Source organism: Sitophilus oryzae, unplaced genomic scaffold, assembly GCF_002938485.1.
Source record: "Sitophilus oryzae breed Bouriz unplaced genomic scaffold, Soryzae_2.0 scaffold_1668_pilon_pilon, whole genome shotgun sequence".
NCBI lineage: Eukaryota > Metazoa > Arthropoda > Insecta > Coleoptera > Curculionidae > Sitophilus > Sitophilus oryzae.
Genome location: NW_022146356.1, coordinates 205,433 through 230,079, shown reverse-complemented (window position 1 = coordinate 230,079; position 24,647 = coordinate 205,433). Strand labels below are relative to the sequence as shown.

General features: G+C 33.8%; 1 protein-coding gene across 1 annotated transcript in view; it reads right to left on the bottom strand.

The window, feature by feature from the left end:
* LOC115880959 (alpha-N-acetylgalactosaminidase) overlaps positions 1–23,772 on the bottom strand; it is a 90,771-nt gene extending 66,999 nt beyond the window's left edge. Inside the window, exons 1-2 of the mRNA XM_030898301.1 lie at positions 23,556–23,772; positions 6,525–6,709 (exon numbers count right to left, since the gene is read on the bottom strand). Coding sequence (XP_030754161.1) covers positions 6,525–6,691 — 167 coding nt within the window. The 5' untranslated portion in view covers positions 6,692–6,709; positions 23,556–23,772. The remainder of the gene's footprint in view (positions 1–6,524; positions 6,710–23,555) is intronic.
* Between the last annotated feature and the right edge of the window lie 875 nt (positions 23,773–24,647).

Sequence of the window (24,647 nt, the reverse complement as noted above, 5' to 3'; positions counted from 1 at the left end):
AAGGATAAACTTATGTAGGAAATGCATTGAAATTCTATAGCCACCCTTCAATATCTGGACAGGAATTTAAGCGGTACCCTCCGTATATTTTATTTTAAACGTATTTGATTCAGAATGTAATTTTCTATCGCAAAAAACTAGAAAATGTCGAGGCTACATCATACCAAATTTAAAAAGCATGATTTGCTTTTTAAACGCATATCGTATAACAAATTAGTGATTGTTATTAACATGCATTTGTCACTTTTTATGGACAAATTTTAGGATATATGGATTCTATAAAGGAGTTTCTCAAAAAATGGAAATTAGAGCATTTATTTGCTATATTTGAAGGTAAGATACATTTACATAATGCACCTGTTTAGATAATGCATGCGTGACTATAGATAGAATAAGAATATAGGTATCAATTTTTTTATGCAAATAATTACAAAAAGTTTAGAATTTCAAGTCGTCGTATTAAAAAAATGAAAATATGACCAAAGCTTATAATTTTAATCATTTATTTGCTTTACTTTGATTAATGCTGATGTAACATTTTTTTTGTGATTTGTAGAGTGACGAACCACCTCAAAAAATACCAAGGAGTGAAGAAACAGAAATAACTACTATCGAGAAAAATAATATCACTTTACTTACTACTCTGTAGTAAAGTAAAGACCAGGAAAACCTAAATTTATCAGAAAATAATATACCTCGTAATATGCCTGTATATTATGATGTATAGACTTCTCTTAGATTAAAATAAATTTTAGTCAATATTATTCGCTATTGGTTTAAGAAAAGTGTCTCTTTAATCAAGAAATGTCCCTTTTCAATTAAGAATTTTTGCATGAATCAAAGACTATTGTTCTTGTAGCAAGAACTTCTTTGGATATTCATTTTTGGTCAAGAGTGAAATGCTTTGGACAGATAGATTATTCTATTCTCCAAAGTAATTTTTTAAAGCTTATGAAAAGATAGTTAATGCTTTGGGCAAAGAAACATCGTTCTTGGTCCTATTGAAAAGCGCCAATCTTTTAGGTCAAAGTCATATTCATTTCGACTGAGAGATCCTTTTTTTCAGTGTATCCATAGAGGAAGCTTAATATTTAGCTTATAACAAAGGCTTTTAAAACAATCAATTTTTGATTTCTAACCACAATTTCTTTTGACGGATGATAATAATTAAACGCCAAAATGACATTCCCCGCAAATTTTGAAGTATAATTAGTGGAAAAGTTAAAAGTTTGTTAACTTTTTCTATTAACTGAAAATTACTACAACTAATTTTGACGTTCTGAATGTTTACAATGAAATTAAAGGAACACACTTTCACTCTAATTGAAACCACTAATTTATTCCGCTAATTTAGACGTTCTGAAGGAAGCTTTACTTCAAAAATGGTTTTTACCAGTCCTGAAAATATTTGTATTTATTTAACACTCACCCTGTATAAGTTGGATAGCTGGGTTCTGTATAAGCTGTCCTAATAATGTGATTACTATTAATATTATAGAGTTAGAACAGTTTACAAATCTATTGAGAAAATCAAAATATGACTGAAACATTTCAGCAACAGCGATACCCGACAAAGTGCCTAGTCTAGAAGTCCTATATCTGTCACTGTAAATGACCGAAATGCGGTAAAACCTAGGATAAGCGCGCCAAACCTAAGATTTACCAAAAGCAAGTGGTAAAAGCTCGAAAACTTCTCAATTTTGCTTCCATTTTGGACTTTTACCGAACCCAAACAGTAAATCTTAGGATTTACCACACCGCATTGGTAAAAGTACGAATTATTTTTCTTATAGCAACAATATCGATAAATTAAGGATGTCGATATACAAAGACTGTTTTTGTTTACTAGGCATTGAAATTTTGACGATTATCGTTTCACGATATCGATTTTTGCAACGTATCAGTCTTATATTTGTTACTCTAAATGTCCGAAATGCGGTAAAACCTAGGATAAGCGCGCTAAACCTACGATTTACCAAAAACACTAACTAATTAGGTTCGCTTGGTTATTTGGAGGGTGTTAATGCATTGGTTAGGTGGTTATTTGGTGGGGTTGGTTGGTTTTTACTACCACTTGCTTATTCGTACTTTTACCAATGCGGTGTGGTAAATCCTAAGATATACTGTTTGGGTCCGGTAAAAGTCCGAAATGGAAGCAAAATAAATAGTTTTCGGGCTTTTACCACATGCTTTTGGTAAATCCTAGGTTTAGCGCGCTTACCCTAGGTTTTACCGCACTTCAGACATTTCCAGTAACATATCCAAACTTTACTGGGAGGTAGTAAGAATTTTCTTTAAATTTTATAAAAATGTAGATTCCCATAGTCGAGAACAGTAAAAATATACATTGTATACAGGGTTGTTCACCACATACGACACGGAGTATTGTAGCTAAACGATGAGATTTTTACAAATTGAAAGTTTGGGGTTCGTTGAAGGACTATTAGAGCTACAATTTAAAAATATTTTTACAATATACAGAGTGTCCCAAATAAATAAAAAATTTCAAAGTTGTATTTTTTTAAATGGAACACCCTGTATATTATTACATTTTTAGTTTCTACGATTAAAATAAAGGTAAATTTGATTAAGGTTTATTATACTTAAAACTTACCGTTTTTGAAATATTTTCAATTTTGTGAAATTGCAGTAAAAATTTTAAAGCTTCATTTCTCCAAGGGTATCAATGTTTTTAATACTAAATATTTAATAATTGAAGGCTATTTCAAGACTTTCTTATTATATAAATATAGTGAAGTAACGTATAAAAGTACATACAATCTTTTACATGACAATGGGACGGGATGCTTGAAATGAGCTTGCTTTCTATTTCAATACATCATAGAGTGGAACGACTCGTTAACATTAATACGAAAATTTCGCTGTAAATCAGATAATTTGATTGACCTTAAAACGATTTACCGCATATTACCCGAGGTAAGTAATCTTGTCGGATGTCTAAGACAAATATTGCATGGTTTATTATTCACAGAATGATATTTGCGTGTTTTGTTTTTACATTTTCCAGTTATCCAATTTTAAATTATCATGCTCTTAAGACGCTTAAGATATTTTTTTAGGAAAACAAGTATGTAAAAAATAATATTGTGTAAAGACTCAATTCTAATCAAATTCAATATTACTGAATTTTATTAGATATACCTAGACTACTTCAATGTCAAAACCTTAAAAATTAATAGGCACCTACGGTGTGACCAATTAAGAATAGACGCCGGCTGTATCTCTTCTTCTTCTTCTTATAGTACCATCTTCTAATGAAGGTTGGCAACAATTGCGGCGAAACACTGTCTGTCCTGTGCAGCTCGGAACAGTTCGTGTAAGTAAAAGTCCAGTCCAGTCTCGTAAGTTTTTCAACCAAGAGTGCTTGTGTCTCCCAAGTCCTCTTCTGCCTTCTGCTTTTCCTTCTATAATCAACTTCAGAAGCTTTGCTCTACTATTACGCATGACATGGCTCAGGTATGCTGTCTTTTGTTTTTTTATATTTGCAAGTAACTCCCTTTCCTTGTTAAGCCTCCCAAGAACCTCTTCATTGCGTACATGATCATTGATTTTCACGAGTCTTCTGTAGATCCACATTTCAAAAGCTTCCAACCGTATCATGGTGTTCATTTTAATCGTCCATGTCTCACAGCCGTATAAGAGAATTGAGTATACAAAACAACGGACAAAACGCAGACGTATGTTGATGTTGAGTGACCGGTTACATGATAGGTTTCTCATTTTGTTAAACATTGATCTAGCCTGTTCTATACGCTATGTAACTTCTAAGTCGGGGTCAAGGTCCGATGTTAGCCAGGATCCCAGGTATTTGAGCTTATTTACCGTGTCTACGCATTGTCCGTATACTCGTATGTTGGGTGGTGGAATATTTTTCCTACTAACGATCATTATCTTGGTTTTTGTCGTGTTTATTTTAAGGCCCAATGGATCTCCTTCCCGAACTATGTCGTCTAGAAGTTCTTGAAGAGCCTCAGGGCCCTCAGGGTTGTCAGCGATAATCGCAGTGCCGGCTGTAGCTCAGAAACTACTTATTGTATAAATTTGGGAAAACAATTCTGATAAATATATCGGCCAAGAGAACTCGGTGAAAATTATTTTTAAGTTTTTTTAGAAATTTATTTTTAAGTATCTGCTAGGGGGTGATGGCTATTTGTGATGGCCAATCAGAAAAAGGAATATTTCTCAAAAATATGCATGTTTTAAATATTACCATTGCAATCAATGGACTGGTATAACGTATTTTGCTCTATCTCATAAAATGGAATGGGGCGGAAAAGTTAAAATTGCTTTTATTAAAGTAAGGAGAACTCGGTGGATTGGGTTAACGGATTTAAATAAACTAGGGATCCTTTAAAAGGGGTTTTCTTCCTTAATAGTGTTCCGACTATAATATCGCAATTGGAGTGTGTCCATTATCGGATGTTCCGATTACCTGCAATGTGTGTTTTTATTAAAGAGGTAGCACTGTAGAGAACTACTGCAGGTTACCTATCAACTTGAGGCTTTTCCGCTAATCCGTTTTTAAATTATTTGCAAAGTTAGGTCTTTAAAAAAGTAACACGTACAAGGTGTTCCACTTTGGTTGAAATCATAGGGTTAGGTATGTTATTAGTAAAGATAGGAGGATGCGGTTGGCACAAACCTGTTCCACTTTTTTGTCAAACCGAAAATGCTGTCAACAAAATTTTCATAGCTCTCTTCGTTTCAGAGCTGCATGCCCTTTTTGAAAATTTTGCAATTTGGGACACCCCCCGTATTTTCGCGATTGTGAAAGATATCGAGAAGATGGAAACTGATTATTGTAGAACTTTTTACGTAGAATACAGTGGCGTAGTCTGTTTTTATACAAAAAATATTTTTGAAAATATGAACTAGAGTTATGTTTGTTCAGTCAGTTTTATGTCCTGGTCCCAAATATATTATAAGAATATATTGATCGTAACGCATTTACGCAATGAGTGGAAAGTGAAGCCAAAGAAAAGAAATAGGAATATCAATCTTGCATAATAATCAATCTATCATTGTCGTACAACAGGATTTTCGTGCGCACGAACCAAATAAAACGATCTGAAGTCACCTGCCCGCGCACTATTTTGAACTCTAAATATTAATAACGTATAATATAATTGTTTTTGATGGGTAATTGCATTACTTCAACCTGTTATTTTAGATATTCATCATATCTATCCGTTTCTTATTTTTATTTAAATATGTCTGATCCCATGCATAACCCGGTATAACTGAATTACGTAGATTTGAAAAGAAATATCTACGCCGTAATAAATGTGCAATACAAGCTATCCCAGTATTCCGTGAACATAGAAACTACCAAAAAACATAGAAATACTAAGTATTTTAAAAGCACGAGGAAGGTGAAAACTACTCCACCCCTACATTAATTTTAGTAGAAAGATTTTCCAACTCCACAGACAATTTTTTTTTCGTAAAACGGTCTCTCTAGTACCGTATGATCGAATAAAAACGGCGTCAGCGATGGCTATGAGATGAAGATCTCTGTCATTTTATATGGGAAATGTCATCAACCGTCATTTCCCAGCCAACTTGACGCCGTTTTTTCGATCATACGGTATTTACTACATTTTCTGCCTCTTGTCCTGGCCGGTTAAAAGATGCCGAAATCGTATTTTTAATCATATCTCAATTTTTTCAAGTTGAGTTTGGTGACTCATTAGCATATTTAGAAAAATATTTTTTTACAAATAATTTGGTAACACACCCTTGGTATTTCGAGTCAAATTGTCGTTATGAACCACATGTTACAATTTCAAATAAACCATATGCGAAAATGTCAAAAGTTGACATATGATATGTCATTTTATTCAGAGTGTCATTTTCTATCGAATAAAGTAAAAAAAAATACCGAGGGTGGCATTTAAAAACCAAAAGTTGTAGTCATTTCCGGCAAAACCGGAAGCGACCGAAAACAATGTCAATCAATCCTAATTTATGTCATATACTAAAATACCAAATCTCGTTGTTTTATTTGACAAAATAAAAAAATTATAGGGGTGAGCCACTTTTGAGACGTACCCGTTAGGTAAATTGTGTGTAGTTAACTTATTTTGATTAAAAAATACGTAGGTAGTTGTTCTATGTTATTAAAGACCATTTTACGAAAAAAAAATCAGTCGTCGGTGGAGTTATAATCCTTGTTTTTTGAGAAAGTGAAATGTTAAAGCGCTTACCAAAAGTTAGGCACCCCAAATCTCACTCATCGGTTCTTAATACATTGTATATCTTAAAAATTTGGGTATTTTTTTAAAGTTTAATGCCCTCTAACGGTCAAACGAAGGACTTTTGTATAGAGGTAAATAATTATGTGAAATGAACTTATTTCACTCCAAAAAATACGTAGTAGTTCTACATATATTATACATATGTTATACACGGAATATCACGGCACCCTGTATAATATTAAAATCTGTAGCCATTTATATAAATTGACAGTGCAATAAACCAGATAAAAATGGATGGCAACCTACCTAATACAGTTGTCAGGGTCGTTTTTGCAATCCGTGTTACACCTGAACCGTTCCCACGCCAACCAGCCCATGGGCGGTGTCCTCGCCAACCCATTTTCGAGGCAGATCACCGCGCTAATGTGAACAACTGTAACCACACCGAGTATCGTCCTCCATGCTTTCACCATTTCACTTTATAATTTAACCTGTAACAGAAAATAACAGTGTATTAAGTATGTGTCAACATTTTTCAAAAATAACATTTCTGTCAACCGCGTTATACAGGGCGAGTCTTAAATAAGTGCAAATATTTTTAGGGGTGGTATATTTCGACCCCAGAAAAACGTCTATGAGTTTTTTCTCTTTTTTTACAAGAAAGAGAACTCAGAAAAGATCCAGCGGTTCTCAAAATGTAAGTGAAAAATCATTTTTTTTTGGAAATTTTCAAAGTAAAATATCTCGGTTATTTTGGACTTACTTGAAAAACGGTAAAGAGAAAATATGTTTCTTTTATCGAGATCTACTAGCCCTGAAAATATTTGCACTTATTTAAGGCTCGCCCTGTATTTGTGGCAAACCACGATAAAGTCGATTTCGACATACGATAATACGATATCCAAAAAATGACAGACATTTTATGAATACAATTTACCTGTGAATTAAGCTTCATTCAGAATCTAGTAATTATTGGAATAAGTAAGTGGTTCCAATTCGCGTAGAGAAGTTTGTTTCCCTAATTTCAATGTAAGCATTCAGAACGTCAAAATTAGTGGTAGTAATTTCCTATATACTCCAGGGTTGTCGCAACTAACGTCTCATCCCCACGCCTAACCGCCACCTGTTACGATCAAAAACATCTTCCTCTTCCAAGTTACGGCCCTCCATTGCCCTTCTGATGGCCTCATTCCAGGATCTTCTAGGCCGTCCTCTTTTCCTTTTTCCAGCTGTAGATACGGTAGGGCCATCTTTGGTGTTCCATGCGTAGCAAGTGTCCAAACCACTTAAGGCCCCTCTGTTCGACTCTATCCACTATTGTCTGTGTGGCATCCATTTTGGCTCTGATTTCCACGTTCCTAACTCTGTCCAGTTTAGATACTCTCGCACTGCGTCTCAAATAGTCCATTTCGAGTGCATTCAAAGCTCGCTTTTGTTCAGCTTTTAAGGACCAAACTCTTCCAATATGTACTTTTGTGTTTGGTCTCATGTTTTTGTCCCACCAGATGCCATTCAGTGTTCCTATAATCTTCCGCCCTTGTTCTATTCTAGCAGATACTTCTGTTTTGTCCAGTCCCTTTCTGGTTATACGTGCCACCAAATATTTAAACCATTCAACCTGTCTGAGCTTTGCATTGTCAGTAATAAAAATGTCAAATTTATCATCTGAATTCGTCACTAGGTATTCCATTTTATCAATGTTCACAGTAAGACCCCATTCCGTGTATGCCGAATTTAACCTGCTCATCATGAATTCAAGGTCGTAAGCATCTTGAGCTACGACCACCTGATCATCGGCAAAATTCAATGTAACCAAACAGTCATCTCCTACAGGGACGCCCATTCCCCCACACCTCTTCTTCCAGTCCCTAAGAACCACTTCCAAATACAGATTAAATAAAAGAGGCGTCAGAGGACATCCCTGTCGAAGGCCTTTAGTTGTAAAAATTACCTCAGACAGTTTGTTACCGCTCTTAACACGAGCTGTGTTGTTGTACAGCACCTTAATTAAATTTATGAGACATTCATCCACATCAAGTTGTTCCAGTATGTACCATAGTTTAACTCTGGGGATGGAGTCGTAAGCTTTTTGAAGGTCTACAAAAGCTAGATGTGTATCTTCTTCACGTGAATTCCGTTTTTCTATCAGTTGTTGGATAGTATCAGCAGTAATTTCCAATTAGTAGAAAAAGTTAACAAACTTTTAGGTTCAAAATTAGAGCCATTATGGTTATTCAAAATTAGAGCCAAATCAATGCCATTTTGGCCATTGAGTATCATTCCTGAAGATAAATTGGAGTTAGAAATGAAAAGTTTATTGTTTTATAAGTTAACATTAGGCTTTCTCTATTGATAAGTCAATTCAGAACGTCAAAATTAGTGGACATTTTCAATTAGTAGAAAAAGTTATCAAACTAATAAAGTTTCATTCAGAACCTCGAAATCAGTGGAATAAATTAGAGGTTTCAATTAGCCGTAGAAGTTTGTTCACCTAATTTTAATGTAAGCATTCAGAACGTCATAATTAGTGGTAGTAATTTTCAATTATTGGAAAAAGTTAACAAACTTTTGACTTTTCCACTAATTATACTTCAAAATTTACGAGGAATGTCATTTTGGCCTTTGATTATCACCCGTCAAGAAAAATGTTGGTTAGAAATCAAAAGTTTATTGTTTTTTTTAATTGTGATTTTTAGACACTGTGAACGATCGTAAACTAAAAAGTATAAAGTGTAATTGAAACCACTAATTTCGAGGTTCTGATTGAAGCTTTTTTTTCGGAGGAGGGAAAAATCTTAAGACACCGATAGTTGGTAGTGCCGGATTCCTACCGGCTAAAAAACCCTCCTCGTTCAAGTAAGCACACCACGCCGGAACCGCTTACGCATTACTTCTTTTTCGATAAATCGCGATAGTGTCACTGTTAATTTAAGTTCTGCCACAATTTCCATCTAGATTTACTACCTTTATACAACTATCAGTAGTAGAATAAATAATAAATAACATAAAATAAGCTCCGTAAAGAGTGACAAATCCACAAAATTTCAAATCAAATTCAAATGTGTCAAATGAATCGTCAAACAGAACTGTCAAGGATCCCCACCCTAGAGTGCTTTTTCCGCCCACCATGCATGAATACATGGATAGCATTATGCTCCTTCCTTAGTCTTCTTATTCAAAGGTTTTATAAGTTAAATATTAGGCATTCTCTAGGGATACAACTGACTAACGCAAGCTGTTGCTAGGCTATTCTATTAATTTTAATTGTGTTTTTTAAATATTGTGAATGATCGTAAACTAAAAAGTATAAAGTGTAATTGAAACCACTAATTTATTCCACTAATTGCGAGGTTCCGAATGAAGCTTTAAAATTATTCAAATTAGAGGATAGCTGAATACAAATAGTGTTAGTGAAAATAATAATGAAGCTCTATAGAGTTTATATCTAATATCAATATATCTCATTACCTCTCGTGACAAAATTACTATCTATACTCGTATGGGGTTCCAAAATTAAACATTATTAAAATAAATATAAGAATAGATATTATGCTTATGTAAAGGAAACTGCATAATAAAACGGTTAAGTGTTCGTTTAATGACCGATTTTTTAAATGACTATAGTAATAAAAATTAATGTGAAACAAATGAGTTTTAAATAATGGAAGAAAAGGAATAAATAATGATGAATCTACAAAAAAATACTTTCTCTTGTGACTTTAAGTATTGAAAGACAATAAAAAAAATAAGTGGCTAGATAAAGCAAAAATTCTTTTAGTACAGGAGCCCAAAATGCTAAATGGAATTTTTCTGTTCTGAAAATTAGATGCTAAAAATGCGCCTCTTATACGACGCGGAGGCTCCTAGGAGAACGGTAGTTAATATCTAAATCAAATTTTGGGAACATATTATGTAGGTTAATTGAGGGCATTTTATAAAAATATATAGAGCTTTACAGAGTGTTCAAAAAAAGTTATGCATCAAAGTTAGATATTTTGTAATGGAATACCCTATATATTAATTGATGTTTGAATTCTAGATAAAAAATCAAGGCGAATTTCATTAAAGAAGCATATGCCTAAAATGTAAGATATTTGAGATATTTCATATTTTGTGAAAATTAACAATAAATTTTCAATTTCAATAACAGCAACCTAAATAGTAATTTACCCTGTATAGCCGGCTATTTAGTTAAAATAACCCTTGTATGACAAACCAAATTAGAATTTTACCAGAAAAGTGATACAAGGTGACACAACATTAATATTGAACACACGCCGCTTTAAAAGCAATTTACTCCTTTATTTTAAATGGAACACCCAGTATATTTACTAAGTAAGGTTTACTACCCCTTAGGCAAAAATTTTCCTAGGTATTGTTACGGATTCCTTGGGTCCACTATTTAAACTCACGATAAAATACTTAACGAATTTATTTGTTTCACTCTGTACACACAACTTATACTATTTACAACACAACTTATGCAACTACTATTACTCTAACGGTATTTCGCGGTATTTTCAAACTTCAGACTTCAGACTATCTTCAGACTTCAAACTTTAAACTTGTCCAACTGTCAAAGCGCGGGCCTTATATACCCCCTGGCGGTTGTTTCTAGATTTTTCTAAAGAATTCTATAATTTTCTTTACTTTCTGGCGAATGCGCCAGGTTCCTCAATGCACGATTTTTTTTTGCAGTATGCAGTTATGCAACCAGTAATACACCTTGACATTGCCCCCTTCTCAAATTTGATCGTCCCGATCAAGGTTTCCTGTCTGGTATCTCTTCAATCGATCCAGATGAACTACTTTCATCTTACTTCTAGGGCTGCGTTGAATCCGATACACAACATCATTTATCCTCTTGATGACTGTATAAGGACCTTCCCATGCTGGATTAACTTTGGGGACCTTCCTTTCTTGCGCTGTGGGTTATACAACCATACCCTATCGTCCTGTTGAAATCCCGTAGAATTAGCTCTGAGGTCGTAATGAGCTTTCATCCGGTCACTGGCTAGCGCAATCTTACTTCTAACGGCCTTATGAATGTCCAATAATCTTTCCTTCCTAGCGATTCTTTCGAACGACAGTCCAACGCTATCCTGTTCCATTTCTTCCCCAGATCGAGTACTTGGTCTTTGTCTAGCTGCGCAAATCTTACAACGTTGACACCATTTCTTAACATCTTCGCAATAATCCACCCAGTAAAAACGGTCTCTCAGCTTACTCAAGGTCTTGTTTACTCCAAGATGGGCTCCAGTTTTACCACCGTGAATTTCTTCCAATACCTGGGTGACTTTCTTCCTTGGTACCAGTAACTGAGTTGTTACTGTCCTGCCATCCGCACTTTCCCACGTGCGCTTTATCAATCCATTCTCAATCACCAGTGAATTCCACTGAGCCCAGAGAGCTTTGAAAACGAGCCCTCTGTCCGCAATATCCTGCCACGGTGGTCTCTCGCCGTTACCTTCCTTGAGCCGTAGTATTGCTCCGATGTCTGGATCTTCCATTTGATCTTTCCTCAACTGTATCGTCGTCCATTGTTCGTCAGTTCTCAGTTTAAAATTCCTTACTCTGATAGTGCTTTCGCGATGTTTCATTTTCTTGCCCAAAGTAGCTCGTCGTCGATCTGGCTCGTTGTCGATAATTTGTACCCGTCCTAACGGTACCCAACGGTTTTCTCTAGTTTCCCGAACACAGTCTTCTTGGTATCACCAGGTATCATCACAATTTTCGATGATCTTTCTTCCATATTTCCTGGTCTCTTCTCTTTAGATACAGAAAATTCCTCATTTCCGATTTTCAGGATGTTTCTATGGTGATCAAACGAAAAACCATGTTGACTGATCACATCCATACCCATGATAAAATCATCTTCAATGTCTGCCACTAAAACGCTATGCCGAAACTTCAAATTCCCTAACTCCAATTCCATGAAAGCCTCTCCCCGTACAACGGCCATTTCCCCCGTAACTGTACGTAAATACACTCTTCTTCTAAGAGGCATCATCTTCAATCCTTGCACTGAGTTAGTCCGCACCAACGATACCATAGCGCCTGTGTCCACAGTCATTCGAATTCTTCTACCATTGACCTTCCCGTTGATCACCAAACTGTCAGCGGTTTTTCCTAGACTCCTAACGGAAAACATCCTAGGGGCTCTGTTTTCTTCAGCCAATACTCGCTCATTAGTGTTGATTTCCTGGTGCCTATGTTCTCTCGATGGTAAACGGAATCGCGTTTGGACGCGGCAATCCCGTTTGATGTGGCCATTCCTGCCACATCTATAGCACCTAATATCCTGGGATCTTCTCTGGTTCTCTGTCTGGGTGTTGTTGACTCTCTTGTTCACTAGTAGCTCACATAGTTTGTCGAATTTTCTACACATCTCCTCCAAACTTCTGTGGGTACTCTCGGGCTGTTCCTCTACCGTTACCGATCTTATCTTCGGTCTAGGGACGGCGCTAAAAGCAGCTTCGATTTCCAGCGCCCTGACCAGTGCTTCGCTGCTGGTAGAAAATCGGGATATTTGCAGCGCCCTCTGTAATTCGTTGTCCCTCAGTCCGCTGATAAAGCACTGAGCAGCGAGTTCCTCCCTAAATCCTTCCGGTGCTTCAGGATACGCTAGGTGTACCAGCCGACGTAAGTCTGCTTCAAATTCCTGCAGACTCTCTCTCCGGACCTCTGCAGGCGTGTCTTGATCTGGGCCTAGTAAAGTTGGCGTCGATGTTGGTCGCCATATCTTCTGTCCAGTGCAGCGACCAAAGTTTGGTATTCCTGCTGTTGGGCTGCAGGAATAGTTTGCAACAGTTCCAGGGCAGGGCCACGCAGCGCGATGACAAGTGCTGCTGCTTTCTCTTGGTCAGTCCATCCATTGGCAGCAGCTGCTTCAAACTGGCGGTGGTACATCGTCCAGGTGGTTTGTCCATCGTAGGTCGGGGCCTTGAGGTTCGCAGTTCCATGAACGCCAGGTGTCCTTACTTGTACCTTGGTCTTCTGTAGGTCCATCTCCAATCTTTCTATCTTCTGCTGAAGGCGTTCCTCAAGATCTTCTGCGGTTTCTTGAAGTTGATTTTCCTGCCGTTTTTCCAGGTCTTCAAAATTCTTCTGTAGTCGAAATTCTGATTTTCCAAAGTTTTCTTAAGACGGTCCTGATCTTCAAATTTTCTTTCTGGCGACGCACTTCTAAATCTTCAACAATTTTCTCCAACCGTTCTTGTCTAATTCCTTGATTTTCTAAAATTTTCTGAATACGGTCCTGTTCTTTCTTGTCCTTCTTTTGACGTCGCTCCTCCAAACGAATTTCCAAATTACCCAGTATTTTCTCAAGCCGGTCCTGTTCTTCTTGTTTCTCTTGTTGTCGTTGAACTTTCAAATCTTCGAAAATGTTCTGAAGCCGGTCCTGTTCTTGTTGACGTCGTAGTTTTTCCTCTTCCTTTTTCTCTTTCTAATCGGGCCTCGCTCTTCTTCTCGTTCTTTACGGAGTCTTTCTTGTTCTTCTGCTTTCTCCCTTCTCATATTCTCAATAAAATCGCCTAATAGTTTGCTTACTTCCTCCATTTTCTTCGCTTGTTCCCTTTGTACCAACCATAAAAATACTCTAATCCGGTCTAAAAAATCTTCCAATCCACTTAATTTCTTCTTAAAATCCTCTTGAATCGCACTTCCGACACCAATTGTTACGGGATTCCGTGGGTCCACTATTTAAACTCACGATAAAATACTTAACGAATTTATTTGTTTCACTCTGTACACACAACTTATACTATTTACAACACAACTTATGCAACTACTATTACTCTAACGGTATTTCGCGTATTTTCAAACTTCAGACTTCAGACTATCTTCAGACTTCAAACTTCCAACTTTTAAACTTGTCCAACTGTCATAGCGCGGGCCTTATATACCCCCTGGCGGTTGTTTCTAGATTTTTCTAAAGAATTCTATAATTTTCTTTACTTTTCTGGGAATGCGCCAGGTTCCTCAATGCACGTTGCGATTTTAGCAGTATGCAGTTATGCAACCAGTAATACACCTTGACAGTATTTTCATTTTTATGATTTTGCAGCAGTGGATCTTTATTATTTTAGGCTGTTGAGTAAAATATTCAATGGTAATAAGAAGATACACATTTAAAACAATTATTACAGAATTGAAACTAGATATAAACGTATAATTATATCACACAAATTAGTTAGATGAAAGCAAATACTCAAAATGCTTCATCTCTTCTTCACTGCATAGTATGATTCATAAGAGTCATATATGTAGAGTTCTACTCCGAAAATCAGTCACAATTATTTCTTTTATGTTGTCGACAATCAGTCACAATTATTTCTTTTATGTTGAGACAATAGTTGGTCTAGTTTTGTAAACACTGTCTTTAACATATCCTCATAAAAAAGTCTAGACTTGAAAATCAGAAGCGTTTAAGCATTCTATTAATTGGTCAATTCACACTGCAGTCATCAATTAATAGAATCATATCAATTCTCTCTTCTCTCTCGTGTAGGATAAGTTTGCATTTTCGGCAAAGTTCTGAGAATTTTTTATGTTTTAACTGACACAAAATGATGATTAGTTATTAAAATTGAACAAATTCGACAGCTATGTTGAAGTAACGTCTGGCATATCACCTAGGTTTATCAAATAATAAAGATCTACTGACACTAAATCCTAAAAATAAAAATATCTGGAAAATCTTTGTTGTACGGTTAGGCCAATAGTATTTTAAAGAGACATAAATTCTCCATTGAATTCCGGAATAATATACTGGGTGTTCTATTTAAAATAAAAGAGTAATTTGCTTTTAAAGGTAGCCAATATTCAATATTAATTTTGTCTCACTCTGTATAACTTTTTGGGTCAAGTTTTAATTTGATTTAAAATACAATTCTTCATTTTTAGAAAATGTCAAATGTCAAAAACCTTACATTTTAGGAATATACTTCTCTAATGAAACTCACCTTTATTTTTTCTCCTAGAATCCGAAAATACATTAATATACCAGAGGCGTCTCAACCCCTATAACTTTTTATTTTTTTTTCAGATAAAAAAATGAGATTTGGTATATTAGTATGTGACATAAATTAGGATTGATTGACGTATTCAGTTGTTTGTGGTCACTTCCTGTTTCACCGGAAATGACTACAGCTTTTGGTCTTTAAATGACACCCTCGGTATTTCTTTACTTTATTCGATAGAAAATGACAGTCTGAGTAGTAGAATGACATATCATATAACATATGTCAACTTTTGACATTTTCGCATATGGTTTATTTGAAAATGTAACATTCGGTTAATAACAAAAATTTGACTCGAGATGCCATGTGCGTGGTACAAAATTATTCGTATAAAAATGCCTTTTCCAAATATGTTAATGAGCAACCCTTGTTCCATTTAAAAAACTGAGATAAGTTTAAAAATACGATTTGGACATTTTTTAACCGGCCAGGATAACACACGAAAAATATTAGAGGATAAAAAATATTTTTCCAAGGCTCCTTTATTAAAAACTAGCGTGTACCAGCGACTTCGTTCGCGTCGAATTAATCATTTGTAACGGTGATGATAAAGCAAAGCAAGAATTTCCATTAACATACAAACTGGAGAAAATTTTCTCACATTTATGTCAGCATGGGAAAAAACAATATGGCGATATTATTATATAACTTGGTAATATTTGAGGAGTAGTTTCATCTCGTTGGAATTTGACTTTCGAAAAATCCGTTTGCCAAAAATAAGCTTTTTACGTCAAGCAGTTTAAGCAGAATCGTGGTTAAGAAATTACCCAACTTTAGGAACACCCTGTATGATTTTTTAAAAAAATTTAAAATATGTAGAAAAATCAAATAAATTATGCTTGTCCAAGCGTTTTCCCGAAAGACTAACCGTTTTTTAAATAATAAATATTCTAATATTTGAGGGGCGTTTTCACCCTCTCGGAATTTTAGATTCGAGAAACCCCTTCTTATCGAACCTCTACACCCCACAGTCAATCCGTTTGCCAAAAATCGTGATTACTCAATGGTCATATTTTATGAAACACCCTGTATAAATTTATAAAAAATCTTAAAATATGTAAAACAACAAAATAAAATATACGTGTATAAGAGTTTTTCCGAAAAACTTCCGGTTGTTAAATAAAAAATATTTTAATATTTGAGGGATAGTTTCACCCCCTTAGAATTCGAGTTTCGAAAAATCCCTTCTTATCGAACCTCTACACCCTAAAGTCAATCTGTTTTCCAAAAATCAGCTTTTTACGTCAAGCGCTTTAAGCAGGATCGTGATTAATCAATGACCAGAATTTTCGAAATACCCTGTATACATTTTTTAAAAATTTTAAAATATGCAAAAAAACAAAATAAAATATACGTGTTTAAGCGTTTCTTCGGAAACTTGGCCGTTTTTTAAATAAAAAATTTTGTAATATTTGAGGGGTGGTTTCATCCTCTTGGGACTGGAATTTCGAAAAATCCCTTCTTATCGAACCTTTACACCCTGAAATCAACCTGTATGCCAAAATTGAGCTTCTTACGTTGAGTGGTTTGAGCAGGATCTCACATTTATGATTAATCAGTAAGTCAGTCACTTAAGGATTTTATATATTAGTATAGATTAGAATTTTTGACGCAGCCATGGCACTCTAGTTTGAACTTTAAAATACAATTATTTTTTAAGTAAAAATGTCAAAAGTTGACATATTTATGATATGTCATTCTATTCAAAGTGTTATTTTCTGTCCAACAAAGTAAAAATATACGGATAAAAGGTTCTCTCCTTATGTTATTCTGTCGCGCTTGAGTAAATTCCAAAATCCCCGCTTATGCTCCCTTACTATTTTGAGTTATTATTAAGTTTCGATCGTGTTACGACTGGCTGTAATTTTTTAATTAAAATGCCACGCCCGCGTCAAGTACAAATGGTAACTTGTTCTGATCAAATTAACTAGTTTTCTTAAAGATCTAGTTATAATGTTCAAGGAATGTTTGGATTACTGTTATAATATGAGTTCCGCATTCAATTACAATACGACATGATACTGCATAATACAATAAAGTTTTTGTTATTACGAAGATGAAGAGTGCTTTCTCTTAAAACATAAGATTATTTCCTTACGCAAGAAATACAGTTTTCTACTTCTGTAGATGTTTTTTTTGTATTATTATTTTTGTTATACATAAAAAAATATAAATTTTGATACTAGTATTTATTGGTCTATTTTTAAATTAATAAATTAGAAATTACCAGTTCATGTTGATCGCATTAAAATAATATTGAAATCGTTGCTTTGTCATAACATTTAAGTATTTTAGTTTTTTGCTACCCAGTTATTGAGACTATATAGGTTCTCACTTGTCAGTTTCGCTGACGCAGTCTGACTGATTCAGTGATACTGAACAAATAATGAACGTCAGAACACATTTTCATCTTAAATGATCAGTACATTCTTACTTTCAGTTAATGTGAAAACCAGTTCCTCTCATACGCCGCGGAGGCTCCAAGGAGAACGACAGTTTGTATTGAAATTAAATTTTGTGAGCATATGTAGGTTAATTCAGAGCACTTTTTAAAGATATAGGGAGTTCTACAGGGTGTCTCCAAAAAAATTACATATCAAAGTTGTGTTTTTTGTATTGGAACACCCTATATATTAATTGATTTTCGGATTCTGGGAGAAAAATAAAGGTGAGTTTTATAAAAGAAGTATATGACTAAAATGTAAGGTTTTTGACATATTTAGCATTTTCTAGAAATAAAGAACAATTTTTAAATTACAATAAAAGCTACCTAAATTGGAATTTACCACGTATAGCCTAATATGTAGTTAAATTAACTATTGTATTTTAAATCAAATTAAAACTTGATCCAAAAAGTTATATAGGGTGAGACAAAATTAATATTGAACATCATATTATTATATTCATCGTCACATCCATTATATAATTCTATATATTTTTATAAAATGCTTTCAGTTAACCTACATATGCTGCCAAAATTTCATTTCGATATAAACTACCGTTCTCCTTGGATCTTCCGCGGCGTATGAGAGACTCCACCCTGTCTATACTAGTTGTTTACGATATTTCGATTTATTCGATGGTGGCAGCACCGGCATAGAATGCACCAAGCCTATACTTACGATACTAAAATTTACTTTTAAATAAAGTATACTTTATATAGGCATAGTAGTAATTACCTACGTTTTCGTATTATACATTTTTTTTATCTATGTTCATTGAGTTCAACGTTCAATTGAATCGAATTGACTGTTACATCACTCGTATTTAAATAGTTGTTAAGGTAATAAACAGCATAATACTCTTTATACCTATTTATACCAGTAATACTACACCGCATTTACGATTTCCACCATCGATATAATCCCCAATGTCTGTCTTGTTTCATTCCTTATTCACCAGGCGTACTGTTTCTGCAAGTGGCACTGATGTTATGAAATCTATTATGTTGTGTGGGAAATGGTACTAAGTACTGAAATATAGTTTTATTCTAATGGCACTTTCACTTATTAGCACGTTGAAATATATAGTTTTCTTGGATGGCTTGTCCTTAACGGAAGCCGTTACGACAGGCTGGCTATAAACAAAGAAATTATAGACCGAAAATGTGTTCTTTATTAATTATAATTGCGGTTAACTGGCAATCAGATTAAACGGTTCATTTTGTTTACGTTTTTTGTTTTGGTAACTGACAGGAAAGGATTATTTTTAAACCTTCACCGTTAAAAACAATTTTTTGAGATACTCTGTTTAAAAATGCACCGTTAATATCTTTAGGATCATTACAATTCAATTTCCTATAAGTATTTTTAACTTGACTTAATTATGAGGTCTCCTGATATCCTAAGCTAGTATTTGGACCAAGTTTTCTTGGGTGTTCTGCAGCTGCTTAAAGTTTTTCATATTATACTGTCCGCCATAGACAGAAAGTGGAGGTAAATGTCTTTTTAATGGTATTGAGGAGCGAGTAAAAACTTCTTCTGGTTTATGTACCCCAAGACATGGTTATTATCTTGCAAGTTCATGTGCATACAGGGTGTTTCAAAAAACATGTGTTGTCCCTTATCCTCACGTAAAAATAAGATTTATTTTTCATTTTAACATAGGCCCGATTCTGCTTCATTTCATAGCTACAGGGTGTTAAAGTCTTAAATTTTTTTCGATTTATTATAATTTTCTTCCAAGTACTTTTAGCGTTTCAAATTGAATTTTTTGCGTAAAAGTTATTATAAAAGCGACATATTTTAAAGCTAAAAAAGTGTCGACATACTCACCAGGGACGTGCATATGGGTTATCATTGGAATATTTTTCGAAAAAAGCATATACGTCACTGACTTTTTTCCTCTTGTTGGCGAAATAGTGTAAGCAGTTTAATGCCGATTAAAAGTTGTCTTTGATATTTTGTCGATTTCGACCTCTTTAGTGAGATAAACGCAATTTATTGCCTTGATGATCAAAGTCTAGTAGCAATCTTTAAAAAATTTTAATATCATTAACTTATCAAAAAATATGAAAAAAAGTTCCTCTAAATATTCTGTCCAGTTGTGATGTAAAAATTCTAAGTAATCGTTACAAAGTTATTATAACATTATTTAATTATTATAACATTATTTAGTACTTGAATACCAAGTATTGAAATTATCCTGTTAAGCCCTTAGTTACGTATTATTTAGTACTTGAATACCAAGTATTGAAATTCCGTTTTCCTATTCAGCCCTTACATTAGAAGAAAGTAGAAATCCCTATGCTGATATGAAACATAATATAAGTCTACGAGAGATGGCACATGCTTTTTGAAACACCTGTATATCATTTCAAGTTCTTGTGTCTATTTGCTAACTTAACAACTTCAGTTATCGAGTGTTTTTGTGACTATTTTGGAGGATACGGTAGAAGAATTCAACACCAACATGTCTATAACATGGACGGCAGCAGAGTCGGCCTGGGTCAGAGGGGTCTGAGTGTCATTGATCGGAGGGGTCCGGGTGGATTTTTTTGCGTAATTTTTCGCCTTACGTTTGGCCAATTTTTTCCTTTTTGTTGTTGGTGTTTGTTGTTATTGTTAATCCAAAAAAACTTTTTGGGATAATCTCAGAATATTACCAGAAAATAATTAGAACGAATTAGAGAAATCAGTAGGTACTTCCTTATACAGTAATTGGTGAAAGTTGTACCTTTTAGTTTTTAACTCTATGGTTCCACCTCATATTTATGAGGGTCAAAAAATTAAATATAATAAATTCTGTATTTTTTCAGAGCGAATAAAAAACAAAGAAATCACATCGTAACCGTATATCGGAAAAAGTGAAATTGTGTTATTGTCTATGACGTAATAATTACCGATACATTTTCATCGTACACTGACATAAACTGTCATAAATGAGTTGCACGTTTTCTTTTTGAATCACAATTAGGGTGTGGTACGATGTATAATAATAATTATAAAGCGCCATACATAAAAGAATTCGTATTACTCGTTTAGTATAATGAGATGAAAAAAACATATTTTGTTTGGATATAATGGACTTGTGAAGTCGAATCATAACAAAAAATATGATGTATACGTCCAATATTAATGAACATTGAAAAAATCTAAGGTCAGACCTTCAGATATTTTGTCTATTATATTTAGTTAGATTCATAGGTGATACCTGAAAGAAGTAATATTTGCAAGGTCTTAAATATGCATACACTCGTAAACAAAGTAAAATATAGCACACTATGTCTTTAATATAGATTATTTTAGTAACAATTACACAACATAAATATTAGAACAATGTTTGTTTTAATTAATTGGTGCAATTTAAGGAAGACTAAAAACATAGAGTATATTTTGGTTACGTCAAAAGCAATCAGTTAAAAACATAGAGATTAATTTTTATATGCGCATAGATGACCTTTATAATTTATTATATCCATATAAGTCGATGTCAATGATATTCATAGACATATTTTATTCGTTTCAAAAGAGATTAAATAAAGTGCATAATAATATTAATAATGAGTTAGAAATGCTTTAAGATAACAATGAAGGACGGATATTAAAGCTTTTTTATCACTCAACAGCTAAACTGATTTATATAAAAATATCTATAACATTTCCCATTTTCAATGGCCACAAAATCTAAAACACTATTTTGTCAGCAAAAATCAGTATAAATGTGAGAATTTCATCTGTACCCGATAAAACAGCTTATGTACATTAGCAATTCGATGTTCACTACATTGTCTAGCTGTGGAGATATCAAAACAAAAGTACCATACAATCAAAAAAAAAACGGCGTCAAAGATGGCTGGGGAATGACAATCGATGATAATTTTGGCGAGGTCAACCCCTAGATATAATTCTAGACGCCTAGATTGACCGCGCCAAAATTAATATCGATTGACATTCCCAATCAGTCTTTGATGCCGTTTTTTTCTTTCTATAATACGGTATAAAACGAATACATAAAGCTAATAGAGCAGCAACATATTTAAACATTACGATATGAAGAAAAATACATTAGAACGGAAATCATAAATATATACCCTTGTTTATATGACGGACACTAATAAAAGTTTGGCTATAGACTGTCCAACGGTAGAAATAATTCACAGGAAAATTGTCATTTCGGTATTTTTTTTTTTGCTTTGAATGTCGTCTGTCGAAATCTTCCCTGAGTCATTGAGTGCGTGTCAAAAGGGGCTCACCCCTATAACTTTTTATTTTTTCAGATAAAAAAGCGAAATTTGGTATGCTAGTATATGAAATAAATTAGAATTGATTGACGTCTTCAATTGTTTTTGGTCGCTTCCTGTATCACGGGAAATGACTACAATTTTTGATTTTTAAATGACACCATCGGTATTTTTTTATCTTCGATAGAAAATGACATTCTGAATAGAACGACATATCATATGTCAACTTTTGACATTTTCGCATATGGTTTATTTGAAATTGTTACATGCGGTTCATTTTACCGCGAAATACCAAGTCTGTGGTATCAAATTATTCGTAAAATTTTTTTTCTCCAAATATTCCACCTTTGTTCCATTTGAAAAAATTGACATATGATTAAAAATAACATTTTGGTATCTTTTAAACGGCCAGGACAAGTACTAGGCCCTATTTTGTTTCTTCTTTTTATTAACGACATTGCTAACATAAACATCAGTGCAAAAAATTTGTCTATTTGCGAACGACACTAGCTTCACTTGGAGTAACAAGGACGTCACGGCACTTTATAGGATTATATCAAATGACTTAATCACCATTAAATCTTGATGCGATTCGAACCTCCTTAGTCTGAACATTTCTAAAACTAAAGCTTTGTCGTATAAAAACTCGCTGCAGCCTTTTGTACTTAACAACACTACCATTGACGTCGTAAAATCCGCAAAATTTTTAGGGCTTGTTGTAGACAATTCTCTGAAATGGGACAAACATATCGACGCTTTGTCGAAAAAATTAAGCTCTGCCTGTTTTGAATTAAGATCTGTTTCTAAGGAGCTTAACTTGTCAGTGGCTAGAACTGTTTATTATGCACTTTTTGAGTCGCACCTCAGATATGCCCTTCCATTCTAGGGTACGTGTTGTGCGACTCAATTTGAAAATTTCAAAAGTTGTAGTCATTTCCGGTTTCCGGTGAAACTCACGTTTTCAAAAAAAGAAAAACCAAAACCAATTGAATACGTCAATCAATCATAATTCATGTCATGTATTAACATACCAAATTTTTGATTGAACTAGCTTTTTATTGTCATCAGAAGTTACATTTTCACAAATTAAAACTAGAGGTGACTAAAAAAAAATTAGATAGAAAAGTTTTTGGATTTATGCTCATAAACAGTCACTAAGAAAGGAAAAAAATATTTCAATAATATATACAAATAAAGCAAAATTTTAAATTAAGAAATAAAATATGAAAACACATTAAAATGTAAATCAGATCTGAATGTCTTCGATCAATAAACATTCAAATCGATAGAATTACAAAAATCAAAGAAGAGAAAGAAACATCTGACACAAAATTCTTATGTTACTTTTACCCTATTTAAATCACAATTTTAAAAGCGTAAGATACCAGATAAAATTTATAATTTTTCTTTTATGATAATTCTTAAAATATACTTTCTAAAAAATAATTTGTTTATAATTTTTTTTTATTTTAATAATTGTATGACAAAAAAGTTTTTTAAGGGTTTTTAGTCACTAGTTTCGACATGTAATAATCAAAAGTAAAAAAAATAATTCCTGACTTAAAATTCATTTTTTTATAAGTTCAATTAAAACATGATTGAAATTCTCTTTAAAATCATAAGTAGGTTTACCTTAATTTGCAAATATCGCTTCTCACCCCGTTTGTACTCGGTTCACGGTCACTTTGTTACACACTAAAAAGAAGGTAAAAGTGAAACGGTTCGTGACGTCACGCGGTACAGCTTCACGTCCATTCGCGGCGGCGGTTAAAACGCGAATACACAGCTGGAACGAAGAGATGTATGTCCTGGTACTACCGCTCCGGTCTTCGGTCTAATAGTACAACTAGAGAATTTAGTTTTAAACTGATACCAGCCAATGACTCGTGCGTTATCTAAAGTTGTAATTCGACTTAATAGTTGTGTTCTCTTTTCATGAATTAATTAGCGTTGAAATCTTTGACAATTCCCGCTGATTCTTATGTAAAATGACTTACTGAATCCAAATATAGCCGTATAATATTCAGTTTTCTTCTACCACCAACCATTTTCAGAGGAGCTCTCCTCTTTTTTTATTATTATTATTATTGTCCATATACCGCGTGATTCATCGTCGTTGGAAACATAGGAAATCCCATTCAAATTTTGAACTGTCCAAATATTGACTCCCCCATTAATTTTACAGATAAGTCGTAAATATGTTTTTAAAGGTCTGTATAGTCTGAATAAAAGTCTGAATAGAATTTTTAAAGGTTTAAATATACATGGCAAATTTGCACAATTTTGGACAAGACGATTTTAAGTAATTTAAGAAAAACGGCATCATTTTTAACTTTAACAAGTAACAATGCAACAAAATTAGGCAATTGTTAACGTACCTTAAATTATCATTCTATAATTTTTTCAATGTCAAATTATATCTTCTAAATTCTCTCATTTCGGGGAGACTAACCGTAGATATTAGACAGTTAAAGCAAGGCACAATACGTATACGTATCTCTCGACACGTAACGCAGAAACTTACGTTACGTCTGCCGTTGCGTTGTCGTGTAAACAAGAGTTAAAGCAAGTATTTTGATGTACGTAACGCAAATGGTACATTTGTAATTCTAAATTATTTTGTGAAACAATTTATTTAATTTTAAAATTGAAAATGGATATCTATTACTCCATTGATTCCACATTAAATTTATAAAAGTAATATCGAAAACTGAAGAAAATTAT